This window comes from Carassius carassius, chromosome 41 (genome assembly GCF_963082965.1).
Source record: "Carassius carassius chromosome 41, fCarCar2.1, whole genome shotgun sequence".
NCBI classification, from domain to species: Eukaryota; Metazoa; Chordata; class Actinopteri; order Cypriniformes; family Cyprinidae; genus Carassius; species Carassius carassius.
In genome coordinates, this window is record NC_081795.1 from 9,027,000 (window position 1) to 9,050,633 (window position 23,634).

General features: G+C 35.2%; 1 protein-coding gene across 1 annotated transcript; it reads right to left on the bottom strand.

Annotated features, from left to right (window-relative positions):
- Window positions 1-468: 468 nt before the first annotated feature.
- On the bottom strand, window positions 469-22,889 carry LOC132123573 (uncharacterized). Its single transcript, XM_059534300.1, has 13 exons — window positions 22,626-22,889; window positions 14,242-14,522; window positions 14,006-14,156; window positions 13,141-13,323; window positions 10,609-10,746; window positions 9,543-9,737; window positions 7,992-8,196; window positions 6,857-6,942; window positions 5,718-5,769; window positions 5,147-5,310; window positions 2,963-3,145; window positions 2,587-2,651; window positions 469-1,386 (listed from the first exon to the last, which is right to left on the bottom strand). Exons 1-13 carry the CDS (start codon window positions 22,692-22,694, stop codon window positions 1,140-1,142), a joined length of 2,019 nt encoding a protein of 672 aa, XP_059390283.1. The 5' UTR covers window positions 22,695-22,889; the 3' UTR covers window positions 469-1,139.
- Between the last annotated feature and the right edge of the window lie 745 nt (window positions 22,890-23,634).

The following is a 23,634-nucleotide window of genomic DNA, read 5'->3' on the forward strand; positions in this document are numbered from 1 at the left end:
GCCACAGAAATCCTCCCTGTTTTTTCATGTCCTCCTCAGGTGGATACCAGAATTTATTTGCTTTCAGTTTATAGGCTCTAGGCTTGCAGAGGTATATGGTTCAATTTGAGGCTCTGTTTTTGCCAAGTATATAAACTCATCAAACCAAGGCAGGCTTGCTTACCCATGCACACAACACTTCATTTTGTGCAGTGTTCACTATAGTTCAACTCCCAAGGGCTCTAAATGGATCAAGATGAGGTTGAAAAGCCATCTGCGTACATTTCCAGTGAAGATCATTTGTGTGCTAATTGAATTTGAAACATTCTTTCATAATCTTTTTGAGTGTTCGTCTCTGGCAGGAGCACAAAAACCTCTTTCAGGATGTCCAGCAAGCCAGATACACAGAGAAAGACACTTCCCCCCAATGAGAATCACACGGCGTGTCAATCCACATGCATTCCAATATCACAATCCACAGCCAGCCACTTGTTTTCACTAATCTCTTTTATTTTACAAGTGGATAACAGTGCAAAACCATTCCTTGATGAACACAAGGATTTGATTTAAAATTCACTTGGGTCTTCTTCCCTGGACTGATACGATCTAATAAATACAGTGCAGAATGTCCTTTATTAAAAAAAAAAAAAAAAAGTTAAAGTGATTACGGTGTACAACCCAGTGGTTCTTAATCAAATATTACATATTGCTACGCAGTATGAAATGTTTGTATGTATTCTCTCTCAGTACAAAATTGACTTTAACTCTACAAAATTTTCAGCCATTTTTTTTTTTAGACAAACAATCAAACAAATTCTTTAAGCCAGCATGCACACACACACTTCATTCAAAAACAATCTGCTTTTTAATTTTTTAACAAACCTAAAAATACTTGGTTGCCAAAAAACGCTTAATCTGTCAGTGAAAAATTCAAGTAAGCGTGCTCAACAAGGCAGTTTTAAATATAGATGCTTCCAGAGCTGTTAAATAATTTCAGTTTTACACGATTCACTCTGATATTGTGGAAAAGTTGGTGTCAGAGTAGAATTAAGGGCACTTGTTATATTAGGTGACACATGCTTACATAGAAATGTTACGAGAAACCTTGAAAACAATTCCATGTGTGCTTACTAAACTGTTTGGCATTACTGCTTGCTTCCTCAAGTGGGAGGGGGTCCTTTGTAACGTAGGGCCAGGTGAAATGAGCGGGTCAGGGTATTGGACCGATGGCACGATGTATCGTGGAGCAAGATGAGGGGCCAGGTGACCACAGCAAGCAGAAGGGCAAATAGGAGAACAAGCAGTGGTGTTGAGGCCTTTCGTACATTGAAAAACCTCAGGGGCCCCAAAAGCCAGGTGCCAATGTGCCTTAAGCTGCTAGCAGAAGCCTCTGGTCCACATAGGTCACTGGAAACAGAAATACATCATGATAAAAGGCCATTTTTCCCCAAAGTAACAGATTGCTTACAAGTCTCTTCTATGGTAGCAGTTGGCAAAAATCTGTTAGCTGGTTCAAGTGTGTTTAATTAGGATCTGAGCTAGGACAAGTTTGGTATGCATTGGTGAGGTAGAACTGCATTAAAACATTTCTACGAGCCAAGGCTGACCTTAAAGAAACTGTACTGTTAACAGTATTCACTCACAGTAATGTGTAAATAACTTTAAGCAAGATTTAAAGTCAAAACTAATATCGGTGTCCTTGCTTCACTTTTTAGTCCATTTAAATTGATTTCTCAGACAAAATTGGCCTCATTGGTCAGGGAAGCATATGCCTTCACTTTGTCAAATGATTCTCATTGCATTTTTGCCATCCAATAAACCTTAAATGTGCCTTCTTTGGACACTGCCCAAATCAAGGGTAAGAATCTTGGGTATATCATTAACATTTTGTACAAAATAACACTGAACCCCATACATTTTCGGTGTACAGAGAGAATTTTTTTTTTTTTTAAGTTTCAAAATGTGTGTTCTGCTTCAAAAGTTTGGTGTTAAGATTTTACAGTGTCTTTTAAAGTATATTATGCTCACCGAGACTTTTTGTTTGAATAAAAAAAATACAGTAAAAACAGTAATATTGTGATATTACAATTTAAAATAACACTTTTTTTTATTTAAATATAAAAATAGAATTTTTATTTCTCTGATGCAATTGCTGAATATTCAGCCTTCAGTGTCACATGATCCTTCAGAAATCATTCTAATATGTTGATTTGCTGCTCAAAAAAAAAAAAACATTTCTGATTATTATAAATGATAAAAATAGTACTTGTATGGAAAAATATTGTTTTATGAATAGAAAGCTCAAAAGGACACCATTTATTTGAAAAATAAATCTTTTGTAACATTATAAATGTCTTTGCGGTCACATCCAATCAATTTAATGCACCGTTGTTGAATAAAGTTAATAATTATTTTAAAAAATCTTTTGAATGCTACTACATTTCTAATAACTTTTTCCAGCGCAAAAAAAAATATAATATAAAATTCACAATTAGTCTGCAATTAGGTTGCAATTTAGCACAAGAAAATAGATAATGCCTACCATAATAAATCAACAAGCTTATCTATCAAATTCAATGAAGTCTGCATAGGAAAACACTTTCTTACCGACATGACTTTGCATGGGTGTTGTCCTCCAAAGAGTCAGGGAAACAAAGTCTCTCCTGCTGCCTCTAGTGACAGAGAGGGACAAGATGATAATAGCTGGAGATTAACAAAGCCCTGCAGGGACTCTATTGTTTACCCCTTCTTTGTCACCGGCGCACATTACAAACACAATTATGTGTGGGGTGTGTTGAGAGGTGTAAAGCACATCATAAAAATCATGCAAGGCACCACATTTGCTACACATTAACAGGTCTGGCTTTAATTCGTGAAACCCCAGGTGACCAGTAAAGCAGTTATGGTGTTTGTAACACATGAAGTGACCGTGTGAGGGTGTTTGTGCAGAAGGGGCGTACGTGTCTGTGCGATCAAGAGATACCTGTGGGTCTTCATGACGTTGGTAAGAGTGATGCTGGAGGTCACATGACGGGGATGGGCGGGGGGTGGAGCACGTGTGCGGAGCTCCCTGTGGGTGGGGGCGTCTCTGGGGGAGCACATTCTCCTGATACACAACTCCCTCCTCCTCCTTCCCGGATGGCAGAGATGAAAAAGTGGAGCGCGGCTAGAAAGATTCACAGAAGCAACAAACACTTTCAGTTGCCAAAGAGTGGACAGCAGAGTTCTCACTACATGTGGCAGCTTTGCTATGCTACAAAAGGCGCTTGTAAATAGAAAGAGATGGGCTCGATTAATTAATAAGGTGCAAGGCGACACTGTCTTTTTGTGCTCTGTTTAGCTCTCATTCTTTGAGTCCTTTAATGGGACAAACAGATCCACCTTTTCGTGTGACACATTACACAGACGCTCTTGGCCCTATCGCAGTGCCAGTTCCTCACGATGTTTGTGCTTACAATTACGGCAGCCATTATAGAGCCTGTTAGAGCGGCGGGTCTTTTTCCCATCCCTGTAAAGCTGCCAATTAGCCATGAGCGCCGAGAAATTACAAGAGGCTCTTTGAAATGGAAATGGTCTCTCTCTCTTTCATCAAGGTTTTTCCAAGACTTCGGCAGGCAAATCGGCCTCTGCATCAGTGCAGAGGATTCACTTTCCCAGAAACCATCGTCACCCCACTCTCCCACCTCCTGTCTCGGAAAGAAGCACTGAGCTTTTTAAGTCAAGATGGTACAGATTCATCGGAGATGGATTAATTAGCACAGCTGAATAATATGTGCTTCATATTCCTTGTAAACATTTCTTTTTATGATGTCTCTAAAATAAGCTTTTACCCTCAGAAACATTGATAAATATGATGGATTTATGCATATAAAATATATAGGCCGTAAACAGGTCTTCAGCAAAGTCAATGTGACAACTATTAATGGCGGAAAAGCAGCATGATGACCATAACAGAGGAGAGACTGTTATAATGTGCACAGACTGCAATTGCAGTCTAGTCTTAATGAGATTTGGCAAAAATTTCTCCAAGCTCAATTGCACGGAGCATTTATGACTGCAGTACTAAATATGCTCACTGATGAAGCAGAAATCAAATCCAGAACAAAACCAGCAAGTTATGAAGATGGCTGTAGATGCAGTGCATTGTAGAAGAACATACAGGTCCCAAAAGCCCACTAGTGCATTTGTTATTGAACTTTTTATTTTTATTATTTTTACCCATTTAAAATTATATTATCAGCATAAGCTTATTTCCAGGTTTAAAAAAAAAAATAATAATAAAAAGTAGAAAATTAAAGCAGTGTATTTTAAAGTCTCATTCTTAAAGAATGTATAGAAGATAATTCATATAGGAATATTTATCTATTAAACATTAGATTATTGACATTTAATGAGACTATTCCATAGATGAGAAGTTCAATGATTTTATATAATTATTTATAATTTATGGCTATATAAATGGCGTCTAAATCTATTTGAAAGTCTAATGATTTTATGAGTGGTAATTTATTGGCCATTTATTGCCTTTAAGTAAGTGACACTGATGTACCTCTGGTATTAACACGTTACTTTGCATCCAAAAATTCAATAATATTGACATCAAGCTAATGTCAAAAGCAATCTACAAGAGCCATTAAACGTTTTTTGACAGTGTAATGAGTATCATCACTCACGGAGCAGTTTAAACATTTATATACACTACCGTTCAAAAGGCTTTTCAGTTATCGGTTCCTGTGATGGCATCATGACAGATTAGCTGCTCATAAAACATTTGTTATTATCGATGCTGAAAACTGTTGTGCTACTTAATATTTCTGCGGAAACAGTAAAACTTTTTTCCATATAGAATAGAGAGTTCAAAATAACAGTATTTATTTGAAATGTTAAAGTTTTATTTGTAGAAAACATCATAAAAGACTTCACTGTCACTTTTGATCAGTTTATTGCATTGATCAAATAAAAAAGATGACTGAATAAAAACATGAATTTCTTTCAAGCAAACAAAAAATCTTAGGGTAATAAGATTTAGTAAAGTAATCTAAGGTAATCTAAGGGTAGTGTATAATATAGGACCTTATTGAGGCCTCCCTAATCAGTCCCAGAAAAAACATTCCTGGGTTGTAGGAAAAACATTCAAACTGTGTGATTACTCCAAGCAAAAATATACCTGTGGATCATGCTCCGTCTGGACGGCTTTAGAACAAAGTTGATGCGTCTGACCCAGCCAAGCGCTAATGCGCTCAGGGTCGAAGGTCACAGGCTCAGGAGACCTAGTTTCAGGTGTGGAAGTCTTAAATGGTCCAGCATTCTGAGGCTCACCAGCTCTGATGACTGTATCCACAACACATACATGCAAAACAGATATTAGCAAAGTCTCTCAGCATAAACAAATCAGGGCTATGCTGTTGAAAAAAATTCCTGAGGCTGAATGCGGATTGGACAAGATGTATACCATAAAAATGTATGTAATATTTGTAAGATGTAATACTTGAAAACTAGTTGCTGCTTTGAATGGGGTAAATCACAAAAGAGAGGCTGAAAAGTTTTTAGATATTTCCCCAACATGAACCTCATAATCGAGGTTTTTGGTGGCTCTTGGCTATTTTTCAAGGATATTAGAAAACAAGCCAAATTGAGAGCAGCTCTTCCATGATTATCGAGTGATTAAGCTGTGCAAGGGATACTGCCCTCAGTGGATGGCAGCAGTCAAACGGACCAATCAGGAGCCTCGGCTTTACCTGGCACCGGTGTCTGGGGTGGGGCCGCATACTCTAAGCTCTTCTTGATGCCCTGAAAAACACAGCAACTACGTTCAGCATTCACTTACATTACAGAAATACACACATACATGTTGATTTTTAGCATCAAGGTTTGCTTCTATAAAGTACATTACTTTCAAAATAAATGCATCTTAATGTAATGTAGGGTTTTCAATCTTTGAGATCCCACTGACCCCCAAATATGATCATCCTTGTGCAAGGGACCTTATTCAAAAATTTTAAAGGCAGCTATTTATTTTAATGCATATCAAAATCATGCAATTTAAACAAAACAAATAAATAAGTGTAACATATATGTAAATTATGATTTGGAAAATATTTAATTTCTATTGGTTTACATTTATGTCTACTTACTATAGTACTGTATTTTTTATTTTATTTTTTCCATTTCTTTATTTAATGTATTTAAGGGTTTAACATTTACTATACATTTATAATATTCATTTTATGAACATTTAAAATTATAAAAATACTATTTAAAAATATTTAATATTTTAATTTTACATAATTACATTTTTTTTCTTTTTCACTGTTCTTCTACTAACTATAATACCATTAAAGTAATGTTAGATTTTATTTTCATTTATTTATTTATTGGAATCATGTATTTGTTTCATCTTATTTCTTTATTTATTTTACAGTTTTACAAATTTTTCCAAGAACCCCATAGAATTCCCTTGCGCACCCCTGGGGGTCCTGAACCCTAGTTTGAAAACCCTAACTTTAATGCATTTCAATAATGGTTAATCATTTAAAAGTGGTTAATTTGTGTTAAAGTTGCATCTGAGGCCAACTGTGTTCAATACAGAAAAAACACACCAGCTAACACAAACCTGTAACATTCTATTTGCATGTTACATACACTGCATTCTACAACATATGCAGGTACACGTGTGCTTATGTCTATGCACACATACAAAAACAGAGACCACATTGTGATCTTTTCAGTTGGAAGCCCCCCAAAAAAGCAATGCAATCCCCTCATTGTATTTCAATAACATTTTGTTGCTGTATGGAAAATGTATGCAAATCCACCATACTACACATTATTACATAGACTGTGGTTTCTTGAAGTATGAGCTGTCAGATGGACTTACTGGATTCTTTAAGCTGACAGCAACATTGTCTGGTTGCGTGTCCACAGGACTCATGTAGACTCTCCTCCTCAGAGGATATTTAGCTGGTTCATCTGTCCAAGGCCCACCTGAGAGAATGAAAGAAAATGTTAACACTCCTGATGGGTAAGTGTTACAGTTTCTGTGCGTTTTTTAGAGACCTGCTAGAAATGTATAGCAATCACAAAGAATAAAGGGCTATGAAATGCCTAAAACTCATCAGTCCTCATTCGGGGTCATGATTATTACATAATCACCTGATTGTAATTCACACGTGAAGCATAAATGCCTCTGCAGCACCTGCGGTGGTTCACACCACATGCACACGAAAGCATAAACAAAGTGTTAATATGCACCGTGAATGCAAAACGCTCCAGTTTCACTTTATTTTAATATTCACTTGAAATGTTGTGTGAAAAGTGATGAATTCAGGACAGAAATATATTCATAGCATCAGCAATAACAGATAAAACCATATATAAACAGCGATCTACTAAAAGTACTATTAATAAAAATGAAAAAAAAATATTAAAGACTATATAGGAATAAATAATAAATAAAATATAGGAATAAAACTGCATAGCAAAATGACAAACTTAAACTAAAATGAAAATAATAAATAATAATAAAATATCACTGCTATACATTTCAATGTATTATTTTAAGTGAGTGACGTGACATACAGCCAAGTATGGTGACCCATACTCAGAATTTGTGCTTTGCATTTAACCCATTCAAAGTGCACACACACAGCAGTGAACACACACCATGAACACACACACACCGTGAACACACACCCAGAGCAGTGGGCAGACATTTATGCTGCGGTGCCCAGGGAGCAGTTGGGGGTTCAGTGCCTTGCTCAAGGGCACCTCAGTCGTGGTATTGCCAGCCCTAAACTCGAACCCACAACCTTAGGGTTAGGAGTTAAACTCTCTAACCACTAGGCCACAACTTCCCCTTTAAGTTTAATGTCAAAAAGCAACTTCAAGGTTTGTGTCTCAAGCCTACACAGTAAATCACTGAATCACAATTATTCCCCATTTAAATGAGTATATAATGAAAGATTTGTGATTGGAGGAACTGTTGGATTGTATTAGGCAACCTCTGCCTGCAGCTGCACTGAAGGAGGATGAGTCCGTGTCATCATGGGAGATTGAACCACCGATGTCCACTGAAGGGTCCCACTCCAGAACCAGGTGATCTTGACTGGACTGAGGAAGACAGGCCTGAGACTGAGGCGCCATGCACTCATCCTCCAGCATACTCTCAGACGGACAGCCAGAGTCGGGAGCACACAGAGCCCAGTCCTCTTCAAAAACCTGCCATAGCACAAGAAACAGAAATTAAACCTCTTAAAACATTTTCATTTTCATCTAAATACAATTTAGTTTAAAAGGCACTAACTTAGGAGTAAGAGGATAAGAATTGTCAATTTTATTTTTATTTTTTTTTTCATCTATGTTCACCAAGACTGTATTAGGTCAAAATACAGTAAAAACACAAATGTGAAATATTATCACAACTTAAAACAATTGCTTTTTATTTTAATACATTCAACTTATTCCTGTGATGGCAAAACAGGATTTTCAGCAGCATCAGTCTTCAACTCAAACATTTCTTCTTAATATAATTGCTAATAATGTTGAAAACAACTGTCGCTTTATATTTTTGTGGGAACTGTGATGCATTCTTTTCAGGATTATTTGATTAATATCAAGTTATGAATAAAAGTAATTATTATATATATGATAACTTTTTTTTCTTTGATAATTTAATTTGTGCCATTTCAAATTCACTTGCTCAGACCAGGCCTGTTGCATGCACACATACCAACCCCAAACTTTTAAATATGTTTATTAAACATTAATTCATCTTACATCTATAATGCAATCTTAAAAAAAACATGATAGATATTCTGAGAACATACTGATCCGGAGTGTGGAGAAAAAAGAAAATGATACACATTATAGACTTTGTGTGCTTTTTCTGAGCTATGGAGAATATGCTGTGGTAATTAATTATGATGTGTGGTGTGGGACTCTATACACGTCCTATGTCTGACAACAGCATGCTACATTTTTGGCATATCTTTATGTGATCCACTTGGACCTAAAGAGACAAAGGCTCACACAAGGAACTTGTTCAAATGGACAGTACATGTATTGTGCAGTGGCTGCTTGGTTACAAGAAAACTATTCAGGGGTTGTCTTCATGACCTTTCTGCCAGAACATATGAAGTTGGATGCTTGAGTAGCTTTCCCCTCGGATAATTTTCCCCAAAATGCAACAGGCCTGCTCTGAGCAAGTGAACTTGAGAGGACACAAAATAAATTATCAAATAAAAAAAAGCTATCAGGGGAATATCAGGGCAGAGAAGGGACTCTTCAAGGTTTCATAGTCAACTGTTTATATGATGTCTGATAATACTGATCTATGGAGGATTGACCATAAACACCGGCTATAAGTAACAGTGCTTTTCTAGAAATACAATCAGCCAATAGTCTGGGTGGCAAATGAGTTTGAATAATTATTTATACACCTTGATTTTCTTCAAATATAATGGTGCAATTGAATTAGCTGCGAGTTCAGAAGAGACTATGAGAAATGTTTCAGGCCTTCTTCACATTTGGAATGAACTAATTAGTACACATGCATGGATATATACCAGTCTCATGCTGAGCAGGCGTGTATGAAGATGGCCCAGGCCCTGAAAGACACGGGTACAGTGGAGCAGGAGTTCCTGCAGTTGGTTCTCAATGACCTGGGCATCACCCGGCTCGCTTCTTTGGATCAGCTCTTCTCCATGCTGAAGCAAATCATTTAGTCGACCTGCACTCTCTCCAACTGCCTCCTGAAACCCCTGAGAGACAAATATACACAAAAACAATTAACAATCATATACAATATACATCCTTCCTTGATATTACTTTTATAGGTCAAGGCTATTTAATTCCATTACTAGAGGCCACAACCTGGAGAGTTTAGTTCCAACCCTAATTGAACACATCAGAACCACTTAACAAAGGTCTTCAGAACTACTTGATTATTACTGGCAAATGTGTTTTTCATTAGGGTTAGAACCATTAAAGTTCTGAGGATCATTAAAATGTCACAATGTAAAAGCTTATATAACATATTTTACAACAGTAGTTTTTCAGTAATGAGGATTATGTATAACATTAAATAAATTGAAAAAAGGTAAAAAAAGGCAAAGGTATTCATTTATTATTATAATAAACTATTATAATCTGTTAATTATAATAAAATATGAATTTGTCATTTAAATAATTTCATTTTTTATTATTGTGCTACATACTGTAACAATAAAATATTAATTATTAAAATAAGTATTTAACAAATTAGACATTTCTTTTTACTTTTACCTAATACATTATCAAATAATGTAATATTTGATACAATATTTTTTATTAAAAGATAAAACTTCATTTTATTCTCTTTCTATATTTTAATTTGTATGCATGTATTTATAGCATAGCTCCTCCTTAATAGTCCTAAAAGTAGGCTTTATTTTCTTTATGCTAAATGTCAAAATTTTCTTTTGGGGTGAAATGTGACCTGGACATGTTTTCATAAAACTAACCCAACTTGGCCTTTCTGGGATTTGTACTTGCAACTTAAAAGACCTGCACTTATAACCCATAAAGAACAGATGCCAAAAAAAATAAAAAATTGCATGGACAAATCGGTCGATCCTTGTTTGCTGAAAGTACCTGAAGCTGGTGCATCTTAGAGCAGGTGTCTTTGCCTGAGAAGTGCTCCACTTCAGTCAGCCTGAGGTCCATATCAGCCAGCCACACTGCCATCTCTTCCCTCTGCCTCTCAAAATCCTCCCGCTGGCAGATGAAATGCTGTTGCACGCACACACACACACACACAGACAGACAGACAGACAGACAGAGCATGATTCTGTCTGACCGTCTACACCCTGATGCTGTTTTTAGCATAGGCGCAGACTGACAGGGAGACACATCAAAATTACAACAAGGATGTCAATGTGGCAGACAGGGAGCGGAAATGTCATAAACAAAACACAGAGCATAAGCAGTGCATTTGAGCACAGACCAACATGTGTGCAGGGGTCACTGCAGCTGGAAGGACAGAGTTATGCAAAATGAACGCAGGCAGAGCAGAAAGCTGTATGGATAAAGAGTTAATGGGATTAAAATGAAGGCAGGAAAGGGGCAAGAGAGAAAGTAGCAATGAAAACATCTTTCAAAAACATACTTTTTCTGGTTTTCAGTTACAAAAAATTATGTTTTGAGAACCTAAAGCATTTTTACACTGTTAAAATAAATAAGTAAACATAAATATATAGTACTGTGCAAAAGTCTTAGGACATTACATATCATCAAATTTGGAACACAAGTTGAAGTCCAAATTTCAAAAGTCCAAATTTGAGGTTGATATAAAAAAAAATATTAAAAAAAGAAAGAAAAAAAGAAAAAAAGGGGCTGAATAAAATGAAATTTACTTCCCATTCATATCCACTGCTATCCTTTTTGACCACACACAGACACAGACATACATATACAAATGTTTTTTTTTTTAAAGGTAATGATTGAAAGGTAGTTTGACTAATAGTGTGCAGGCATTGTACATAATCAGCCAATTGTAGCAGATGTATAGGAAGGTGGGATCTACAGAGAATGGTCAAAGCAATGCAAATACATGGAAAGTAGGGGTGTAACGGTACACAAACATGACGGATTGTTAAGTACCTCACTTTTAAAGTCACTGTACAGTACAGTTTCTGTAAAGCAGGGGGAAAAACTTAATTTTTTTTAATTAAACAGTGAACAAATTGCTCTTTCTTTAAATAATTCAGTTATAATTAAAAATGTCCTTAGGGATAAAAATCTACCCTGAACTAAACTAAACTAAATTTAGAGCTCACTATAGTTTAGAGCCCTTTAACATTAGGCCTACTATAAAAGGTTACAGTAATAGAGCCTGAACTTAAACAACACTCATCTTAAAAAGAAAAAGTATGCAAACATATAAATTGCACATAATGCAGTTTTTAAATTAACTTCTAAATTATAAACAATAAATTTTTTGTTGAAATATATTAATTTACACCGTGCCTCTCATAACTCGTTTCATAATAGATTTATTTAGCCTAAACCTTAAATAAGTAAGGCATCAGGTAAAGTAAAATATAATGAGTACATGGTGTAATATTTCGTGAAATGCGCTTCACTTCATTTATAGCGCACTAACGAGCTGTGGACACTGATGACGCACCTGAGGTAAATGAAACGATATGTGACAAGCCGTTTTATTAATCTTTCCACAGTTAAAACATTGATTGAGTGATTACATTAGGCATGAGATGTTCATTCATTTTTATTTTGCGTTAAAACTAGTAGTAAAGGATGATCGCGCTCCGCGCTACCATTTGATTGGAGGCGTTTATAAAGCGATCGGTCACTCGCTACACATTAAAAGGCGTCGAAACGGAATTTATTGTTTGAATTTCCTGAAAAAAAAAGACATTTTTAAAGATGGGACTTAGTGTCTTATCAAAAGTAACCATATATAAAACTGGAAGTTTCCAATGAAGTTCCACTCGTGCAGTGGTTAAAACAATGTATTTGTTCAGTACACATTCAAACTGAACCGAATGACCCGTACCCGTAATATTTGGTATGAATACCTGCATCGTTATAACCTTAACGCTAAACTATGGCTTTTTAGAAATCCTGTACATGTATGGAAGAAGGTTAAAAAAGTAAAACTAAAATGTTAAAGAACTTTAAATGTACTATTATGAAAAAATGCTATAAAATTCTTAAAAAAAAAAATATATAATAATAATAATATATATTATATATATTATATATTATAATTATATATATTATATAATATATGAAACATATTTTCCAAAACTGCAAAAATCAAAGAAATAAAGTTGAAACAAGTTGTGCTCCAAATTTGAGGCTGATATCTCAAAAATTGTGTGCAGTACCAAAATGTTTCCAATAAATGAAATTAGCTTCCCATTAATTACCAATGCGGTCATTTTTGACTGTAAAAAGTACAATTGTGAGTATTTTCTATTAAATAGTCTATAGGACTATTTATTCTTTTTTGTGCATGTTTTCAAATAGAAAGTGTCAAAACCTTTACCAAGTATAGTACCATTCCAATCAAATGTAAAAAACCAAAACATAAAATTTTTCCTAATAGCACAAGAGGGTTAAAAGAGTACACCTTTGAGCAGTTTGAGGGTCTTCATATACCTTCAACCTGCGGCACACTGTATCCACAATGTTGCTGAGCTGATCCCAGCGCTGTCCGCAGTCCTTCGTCATTTCTACGAGCCACGCGCCCATAGCACCTCTGAACAGGCCGACCAGAGTTTGACAGAGTTTGGTCAGTCCGTCCAGCTGGGTTAAACGTATCCTGGCCTCAGCACGCAGGTTCTGGAAGGAGATACAAAATCAGACAGTGAGATCATGCGATTAAGAGGTAACTCCCTCCAAACTAAAAAAAAACATATCCCACCAGTTCTATGATTAGCTTAAGCAGGTTATTTTAAGAAAAGTATTGCGAGGAGTTAAGACGGATGGAGGCACAATGGTGCTTAGGAGGAGAGCCAAGGAGTTTGACGACCATTTGGTGTCATTTATCTTCACTGGCAAGGTTCCCGGCTTCTAGACACTCTGAGTAAATGCACTGTCTGCGCGTTTGTAAGCGTGTCTATGTGTCGTTGATTACACATTCATTGTAGAAAGCATCAAAACACTGGCTGTCATCCACTCAGAAACAGTCACCTTTAATCACTAATTGGCGATGGTCTCTTTTTACTTTAATTCTGACAATTGAGGTCAACAACCATCTAAAAGCCTTTTTTCAAAAAGAGACCGCAAATATTTTGGGAAGCTTGAATTCAGAACCGATAATAGATCCAAATTAATTGAATACTTCAATATTTTTCAAACCATCTTCTTAATAAAATGAATACATTTATAACAACTTGGCATGCATTTTTTTTTTAATGTTAATCAAAACAATTATGTATATCATTTTCTCCATCATGGACAATATTATCTGTGATAAATTGAACATCTAATAGCATTGAAGTTAGACCAAATATCTCATTACCTCATACTTTTGTAACTCCTCTTTTGCTGTAACATACAGCACATGGCTGGAATTTGGGGAAGCTGCTATTTTCTCAGCTGATCGAAGCCAGTCATCTAAACAGGAGAGTTCTTTCTTGAATTCATACCACAACATCCACCTCCTCTCCAGCCTGATGGATCAGTGAGAAACAATTAGGTAGAACAATCAGTTATATAGTACAAACAGGATGCCAATACTCATGGAGAGCTACTCACTTGATGCAGCCCTCGAGGGAGAAGGAAGCATCTTGGCTCAAGTCTCCAGTGGACGACCACTCATCAGAGAGCTTATTCAAATCATCATGCAGTTGAGAGCATCTCGTGGGAAAGCAGGTCTCAGAGGACTTTAGGTAGTGACCACTTTGGGGGTTCATATCAACATATGTTTGCTTCCCTTCACTGTCTTCATCGCTTCCTCTGGGACCTACTCTGGTGTTTCCATGGTGACTGGCTTTGAGTGACATCTCTTCTAACATTCTGGCATCACCAAGTGCCACCTGTTTACAAGAACACAAAGCGAGGCCAGTTCATTAGGCTAAAACACAACATGATGCACAGACATATTGTGACCCTAGTGTTAAAACAGCTCTTTCAGTAATAACAGAAATTTTATATATGACAGCTGACATTAAATACTTTCAGGGAAGCATCTAAATCTATTTAAACAGCTAATTGCTATTTTTATGACTATGCATGCAGCTTCTATGAGCAGATATTTATTGAAAAATTAACATGAAAGATTTGTACTTTAAAAATGATCTTGTCAGTTTTAAAAGTAGTCAAGTAAAGTGAAAAAAGTTAAATTAGTGGTGACCAGTTTGTCCAATGTCCAGTTTTTTTTAAATGAATAAAAATCTTGAATAAATAAAATCTTGAAAAAATTACACCAAGGAAAATAATTTAAAAAATCATAAAAAAACAAACAAATGATTTGAAATAAATTAAATACAAATAAAATACATTTGTAAAATTACCAAACTGCATAAATATATATTAAAGAAATACATTCATTTAAAAATCATAAATTAAAAATAAAATTATTGATAAAAACAAATCAAATTATAAAAAAATAGTGAATAAACATTTCATAAATACATTCATAAATAATAAAATAAATCATAATACATTAATAAATGAAATCAAAATAATAATAATCATAAATTAGATCATAAAAATTTTGAGTCAACACAAGGTGCTAGGCTTAGGCCTATACAATCCATTGTTGGCCAATGCAAACTAAGTCATGTGCCAATTTCCTTTGAGAGTTTTCACCATTGCATAGTTTTGTCCTTAAAATCTCATATCACAAAAGAATTTCACAATTCATCCACAGTGCATAGAAACCCACTACTGCTGTATTTGGTTAGAAAAGCTGTGGTTTCTCTGCATGACAAATGCATTAAAACTTTCAGACACCTCTTTTGCTCTGGGTTATAACTTCAGCCATCAAAAACCATAAATCAGTTTTATGCCCATTACCCAAAGGAGTAACGACACTGCCGCCCCAGCCCAGGCAGAAAAAAAAAGCCAAATAGATTTTCCTCACTCTAATACCTGCATAATGTGGCTGACAGAGCAAGGTCAGCTATGGCAGGCCATGGCTGCTGTCAATCAAGATGGTCCCAAAAAGTGCCTCAGGCTGACCTCACTGCTGACCTTACAAGTAATATATATATATATTTTTAAACATTCAAGAAGAGCTTAAAAGCCTACGTGAGTCTCAAAAGCGACTCACGTTTGTATTTATGAATAGACTTGCCTTAGAAAAAAAATTACTTGGGGTAGAATGGTTCTTTCAAAACTTTAAGCCCGACCAGTTTATAACTCGAAGTTAGACGGGCATAATTCACCCGCAACCTTGCCGGCCACCAGGGCCACTTCCACCGCAGTACACACTGTCTTCAGGCTCAGTCAAAATGACTGTAATTTCTCAGGTGCCGCTGTGATTTTGCCCCAGTGGAGGGCATTAAGGCACTAGACTGAGTCTCAAAGCAGTCAGGTTGAAAATCGAAGTCACCGTTATTGCTTTTCTCAACCTGCAGAGAATGTTGCTCTCGCCTGAGGCATAATGGAGTGCAAACATGACTGCAATCCATACTATGATCCTAACCTTTTCAGAATTGAACAAACTTATAGCAGGCTGCAGGCAATTTCCCATCTCATTGGCGAGCTTGTGTCTTGAGGAACAGGTGTGTATGTGTGACACCCAACAAGCATGCAGTGACACAATGACTGGAAATGGGACGTTAAGAATCTGATTTCACTCTGATTTTCATCCTGTAGGCCTACAGTACATCCCAGCCCAGATGAAGTTACAGATCATAATGTTCCAACACAAAAACCAAACCATGGAGATGGTCATTCAATCCCAACACGTGGTATAGGCGTGCAAGAAGATCTCACTGGTGTAAACGGAACATAAATGTGACTATTTTGGTATCCAATTAAGTCCTTTTGACTATGTTAATCATATACATATAATCCTGGAGGAAAGACAAAGAAAAGGATCATGGAACTATTATAGAACGAAGGATCAAAAAACAGCATGAGATTACATTAAGTAATGCAAGGCCATTATTACATCAAGCCAGATTATATTAGTTGGATTTAGCATCCGTAAAATCAAAAGCAAAGTCAAATGAATCGTAAATTAATAAAATCGTAAATCAGTAAACAAATGTCAGTAAATACGCTTTGTAAATACATTCATAAATGAAATCAAAGAAAGTCAAAGAAAATCTTAAATTAAAAGAAAATAATGCATGAATAAAAATGCAATAATCAAATATAAAATATATTAATTAAAATCAAAGTCAAATAAAATCATACAATTATCAAATAATTACATGATTAAAATATAATCATTTAAATATATAAACTCATAAAAACCATAAATGTAAAAAAAGACCAAAGCCAAATACAACCTAAACTTAACATAATCATAACTCACATAATCAAAAATAAAATAAAAATAAATAAAAGAAAATGACTCAAATAAATAAGTGTCAAGACAAATTTCATAAATACATTAATTGATAATAAAAAAAAACACAGTAAAAAATGTTTACTCTAAAATAAATCCATAAAATGCAATATAATTGTATATAAAATAAACTAATAAATAACTAAATATATAAACCATAAATGAAAATGTTCCATAAATACATTCATAAATATAAAAAAAACAAGTGAAATGAAATTAAAATCAATTAAAATTATTAAATAAATACTAAACTACAAATAAATTAATAGATGCAGACATACATACATAAGGTTCTTACAGGTGTGAAAGTAACAAATGTGCCCGTTTTAGTATCCATTCCGCTCACAGATATCTTGACCATGGTAATATATACACGTGTAATCCTACAAGAAAGCCATGGACAAGGATGGTAATAAATTAACATAAACAGCAGGATCAGAAAGCAGCATGAGACACACAAGGATGTTAATGACAGACCAGATTACAGATGCTTAGTCATCCTATTCATCTAGTGTCGATGGTTTGGCTAGAAACCAACAAGGCAGGTGCATCTGGGGACCTTTCCATAACACAGCCTGCATGTGAATGAGCTGGAGTTGAATAAACACGCAAAATGCTGTCTGTGAGAGTGACGGGGGACAAAAAAGCCCTTCCATTTAGGCGAAAGGTGATGTGGGATGAGTCTGCATGTGGAAGCAAATGAAAAGTAATGATGCATTCAGTACATCAATGAAGCTTGAATCACTCTCGGGCTTCTTATTTAGGTTTGATAGACCATTTTTACAGCTCACATGACACCTCAGTACAGGCACAAAACACCCTCACAGAAAATGAACGTCGCTCTGGGGAGAACATCGTTTTTGTTTCTTAATGGCGAATAAAGCGGCGCTTGTCTCCTTGGCGCTGAATAAACCTCACAGCAAACTGTTACCCTTTCGGTGGCCAATTACTTCGCTCTGTTTATCATAAGCTGGGGAAAGGTCACAACTCTCTAAAAGCTCAGACTGCTGCTGTTTTCATCCGAAGCATTAAACAGCCAATCTCTTGCCAAGCTCATGCCTTGTACTGAATCTCATCCCACACGCTGCCAAGCAAAAACTATAACCGATAATTTCAGCCCACATTCTATTGATTAGAGGTGGAAGACAAAAATGAGTTCAACAGCGTGTCTAATGACTCTAAACAATCACATTGCTGAAAACATCACTGAAAAGCACTATAGTAAATACAAATTAAACTCATGGACCAACATTTGAGACGTAAATTGCTACAATAACATACTAGGAACTAAGACCACAAAATAGTAAGCATATAAAGGATAAAGCTGTTCAGTGTAATTTATATCAGTAGTTATGAACTGGTGGGTGGTGAGAAAAAAGAAAAGCTTAATACAAATAAAATGCAACTATCTAACCAAACATTTAGGGATAGATAGGACTGCTCAATTATTTTCCATGTAAAAAATAAAAAAAATTAAAAAACCTATTTTAAAGTTTTAAAGACTTGTAGACAAATGTAAAATTGTGATGCCACTTACGGTCCAATATAAAACCTTGGTCCTCAAGCAAAACCAACAAAGAACCAGTGGTTTATATGATGAACACCACAAACTTGCACAATTTTAACACAATTTTGTTTGCTCAGTGTGAGTCACAAAACTATGACAAGCTAAAATAGTTCTGCTTGGTCGAGCCAACCTGTTCAGCAAATGTATTTTTATTTGAAAACGTGTGCACACACACTCCCGGTGAGGTGACAGCGTTCCACCCACTCCCGTCTGTGCTGTCCCATGGAGGCGGTCTGAGGCACATCTGTGTTTCCGGTGATGGGTGCTCATGAAGACGGAGGAGATAAGGACCCTGGTGCTCCACACCCCCTGATCCCGAACCCTCAGCTCTCCCTCCCTGTTCTTACAGAGACTGCACTCATTGTCTCTTTGGTGCCACAGGTCCAAATCCCAAACAAACAGTCCTTTATCAGCACCCGGATAGGGAGAAGAGGCCAGTGCCAGGACACCTGATCTGATCCAATACACACACACAAAGCAAGAGATGAACCGGGCCCCCTTTTCTCCCCAGGCCCTCGGAGACCAAGCTGTGCAGAAGGGCAAAAGAGCAGTATTACAGCAAACTCGCTCTGGGTCCTGTGAATTACAGTTCATTACATCTAGTATGATATTAAACAGAAAATGTGTCTCAATTTAAATCTGACCATGGCCTTAACACTCCTAATAGGAGCTGAATGCTCTCAGAGAAATTGTCAGTATGTGATTCAAGTAGCTACACCAGCCTTCAAATCCAATCCAGGCTTCTTCTAATCCCATTTGGAGCACATGCAATCTGGTGAGAGTCCTCAAACCACATCCTCTTGCAATTGCGTTCTTTTCCCATGATTAAGATGACACTGTTCCAAAAACAACAGATGACAAAGATCTGCTGCTTTGTGACAATATCAAAGGTATAACGAGCATGTCATCCATTAATTGCAGCATAAAGCCAAAGGCAAGCCACTCCAAAAAGCACTCTTGTTAAGAAGATGAATTTTGCTTCTCCACATGAACACGTCATAGCTGGAGATAGAAATGATTGTTCTCTCAGCTGTGATTTCCCAGCTAGCAGACGCCTGACAGGTGTTGTGCTCAGGGAGAATAACGCAGACTCGTTCACCTGATGAGTGAGGATTCATTCAAGGACAGACAGCAAGTTTTACACAGCAGAATGTCTTGTAGCCTAAAGCAAGGTCCTTCTCTCACGAGAAAGATAAAGACAGAATGTATCGCTCTAATCACTTAAAAGGGAACAGAAAAAATAAAGAACAAACAACAATTAACAAAAACAATTAACTTAAAACAGTTACTTAAATACACACACACAGTGACAATTTTTATATATATCAACATATGCATTATAAATAATATATTTTAATATTTATTAATAAAGAATGCATAATGTATAATGTTTATTTAATTTTAAATTTAATTGTAAATATATATATATATATATATATATATATATATATAAAATACACATACCAAATATATATACACATTATGCTTTATTATTTTATACACTATTTTATTACACTATTATTATATACACTACTTTTGTTGTTGTTCTTCATAATAATAATAGTAATAATAATAAAAACATTGGTAATTTTTTTATTTTAGTTAATAATCATTAGACACACAACAACAACAACAACAACAACATCAACAACAATAATAATAATAGAAAATTTTAAAAATATTTTCCATTAATATTTAACTTTTTTTATTGATCATTTATAATTAATGTTTAATTACAAAAAAAATTATATTATATATTATATTAATATTATATTACTTTTAATTTTATAATGTTACTATATATATATATATATATATATATATATATATATATATATATATAAAACATTATATACACACTTTAAACGGTATTATTAAAATATTAGTATTGTATTCTAATATAATTAATAATAAATAATGCCCATACTTTTATATTAGTAATTAATGTGTGATTGAATATAAATTAATATTTGTATTGGATTTTATATATGATCTTTCAAATATACATGGCTTATTATTTTATTTTTTACTATTATTATTATTATTATCCTCAAGTTAATTTAATAGTTAACAATGACAATATTCAAGTATAAAACCAGAGTCAAAGCTAAAAACTACATCACAGATCATGCTCATCCCTCTCCTGCTTTCGTCATCTGTCAAAGCCAGAATACAAAAGTATCTTTCATCCTTTACAATTGTTGGTGAAATCTGATTCCTGGTTTTCAAACAAAGCTCTGCCTTAGGGGGCATCTGCAGTTTCAACAATGAAACTGGCCAGTAGCAACAGTTTTTTTTAAATAAAGCATAACAATGAAATCCAGGAGCAGCATTAGACTGAATGGCCAATTACTACCGATGCATGACGCCATTCATCATTAAACTCAGCATGGTGTCATTCTGGCAAAGAAGTGTGTTTTGCTGAATGCATCTATACCCATAGCTTGAAAAATAATGGGCCTGTGAAGGGATATTTAGAAAGAAAAGACAAAGCAGGAAGCTCTCTTTTGCCCTTTAAATCCAAAGTACATTTCTTTCAACTTAACACTCTTCACATGAAATCACTTCTGGGGTTTGTTTAAAGCAGGAAGCCACGGAACATCACCCAAAGAACAGGCATGTACAAGCAAGAGAACCTGTCATCTGTGCTCACAGCACTTTCCCCGGACACTGCTTAAACTCTAGTTTGCTGGGAGTCAGTAATCATATCATTGGGTTTAGGTCTACATTTCAAAAATTTAAATTGTAATTGAAAACATCAAATTAGAGGGTTATATTGACTGCAAATTCTGCAAAGTCATGCAGTCCTGAAATCCACTAATGGACAAAATGGTAGAAAAAGCTAATATGTGATTGTTTCACAATCAGCTGTCTAAACATGAACAATAAAACATTTCTCTCTTCATTTCTGATCATGATGTCACCATTAATAATAATAATAATAATAAACAAAAAAAAGATCTCGAATTGTGTTACTAATATTCCGTTTTTTATAACATTAACGGTTTTAAAATATATTATAGTTATTCCATCTACATAAAATAAATTAGAAATTGCAAAAAGAAAAAAAAAGTAATAAGTTTAGACATTTGACTGAATTGATGTTTCTCATCCTAAAAGCTTATACTTAAATGTGTAAAAAAAAATTGAATATTAAGAGTCTCCATATCTTTATTTAGTTAGTATTTTGTACAAAACATTTTATATGAGTGCATACATGAAAACAGTGCTTAAATAATGTTGGTTAAGAAAATGAATAGAGCCATATTGTAGACAAACTGCGTCTACTAAAACAGATGCTAAAATACAAGCTCTGACTTTTTTAATAGTTTTGCTCACTGTAAAATTCCCATACTTCAATTTGGGTTATTTTATCTTTTTTTAATGACATGCTTATCACTCTTATTCCAATGTGTCCAAGCTTTTGGCTAATATGTCTTAAAGCAAAATGCAGGCTGTAGAGTCTCTGTGACTGATTATGGTTGTAAATGCCTTTTAAGACCGATATAAAGAAGATATTAAAAAGATAAACAACAAAAGATCTTTGACCCTGAATGCAGGCCCAGTTTGAACAACAAAGAGGCATCAATTGTCATTGTGGGAATAATCAATGGGCATGGAGTATCACATTCAGCAGTAGGCTGTAACCTGATGGCCTGGTGGTGTCAACCAAGTGAGTCATGCATACCATTCCACAGCAACAGCAACACATTTAAATACTTTGAAAACATTGGCTTGTATGGACGCAAAACACTAACACACCCTTTGCATACAGTCACGTGGGCAACTCCAATGTGGTAGATGTCTGAATTGTTTATATGTCAGTAAAATTCAAGAGAATTAATTTAATAGGTTACGTGATAAATATGACCGAAAATGTACGCGTATGTTTATAATTACACACTACGCTGACGAAATAACGCGAGCTAAATGCACAAACCGCTTTTTAAAGATGCATGTGAACATTGTTTGCAAGCAGTTTAAAAAAAATACCCAGGCTTAATAAATCAGTAGATGTTAAAATGTTATGTACGTCCTCTTAACACTTACGTGCAAAACCTTTCTGAACTCCAACTTCCAGTTTCTCTTCAAGGAATCCCTCGGGTTTTCTGGAATCATACAGGTGCAAAACTTGTCATCCCAAGGGTGAAAACCCTTCTGATCAGGTTTGAAATGCCAGGTATGTTTTACGAGCACACATCAAACAAGAAACAACGTTATGTTGTGCGACAAAGATACACTCTATTTCAGGTCACTTAATAGAGCCATCAGTCTTTTGAGTTGAAATGTCACCTGACACAGGTAAGAAGAAGCCACGCCCCCCGAGTCCACACACTCCTCCTACTCACCGTTTCAACTCTTATGCGTGACTTCAAGCACAAGATATTTCTTTACGGAAATAAAATAGGCTATTGTCTTTTTTAAGAATAGATAAAGGGTACAATGAAAATAAAAAAAATACACATCAAGGAAAATTTTTAAATTAAGTTCATTCAAAATAATTTGTAAAGTTTGGTCATATTTAAAGATACTTGTGTATTTATCTCTGCTGTACTATTATTTTGGAAATTAGCTTCCATGTAATTCAGGAACATTTAATTAATTTCTGAAACCTTTCAGAACACATATACACATGTTAGCAGAGTAGAGGTGTGTATTTAGATTTTTTATGATTCAAAGGAGGCCATAAAATCATAAAAATCAATTGCTCTGAATGTGCAATCCAACATTTAACATAGTAGGCTATGCATATTTTTTGAATCAGTATTTTTGTATTGTGTAACTTTTCATAAAACATATATTTAGCCTTTATTTATGCCTCTTGTCAAGATTTACAAGAGGCATCAAATTATTTTGGGAAATGTGTTTCTTTCAAAATAAGCTGCCCAGTACTAGGAAACTGCAGCATGAATGTATGTTGTATTGGAGGGATGGATTAGCTCACTGTATATTAATAGGCAGGTCTCCCATAGGATACCCTTTGTTGATTACAGGGAAACAAAGAATAAGGTCCCATAAGGGGCCAATGCAGTCTCTGCTGTCTGACAACTGCTAGATA

Excerpts from the sequence above, each read along its gene's own strand:
- LOC132123573 (XM_059534300.1), bottom strand. The coding sequence starts at position 22,694 with ATGATTCCAGAAAACCCGAGGGATTCCTTGAAGAGAAACTGGAAGTTG. Across the intron at positions 2,652-2,962 it reads AACGTCATGAAGACCCACAG|AGGCAGCAGGAGAGACTTTG; the intron begins GTATCTCTTGAT and ends CTCTGTCACTAG. Across the intron at positions 1,387-2,586 it reads ACCCATGCAAAGTCATGTCG|TGACCTATGTGGACCAGAGG; the intron begins GTAAGAAAGTGT and ends TTCTGTTTCCAG.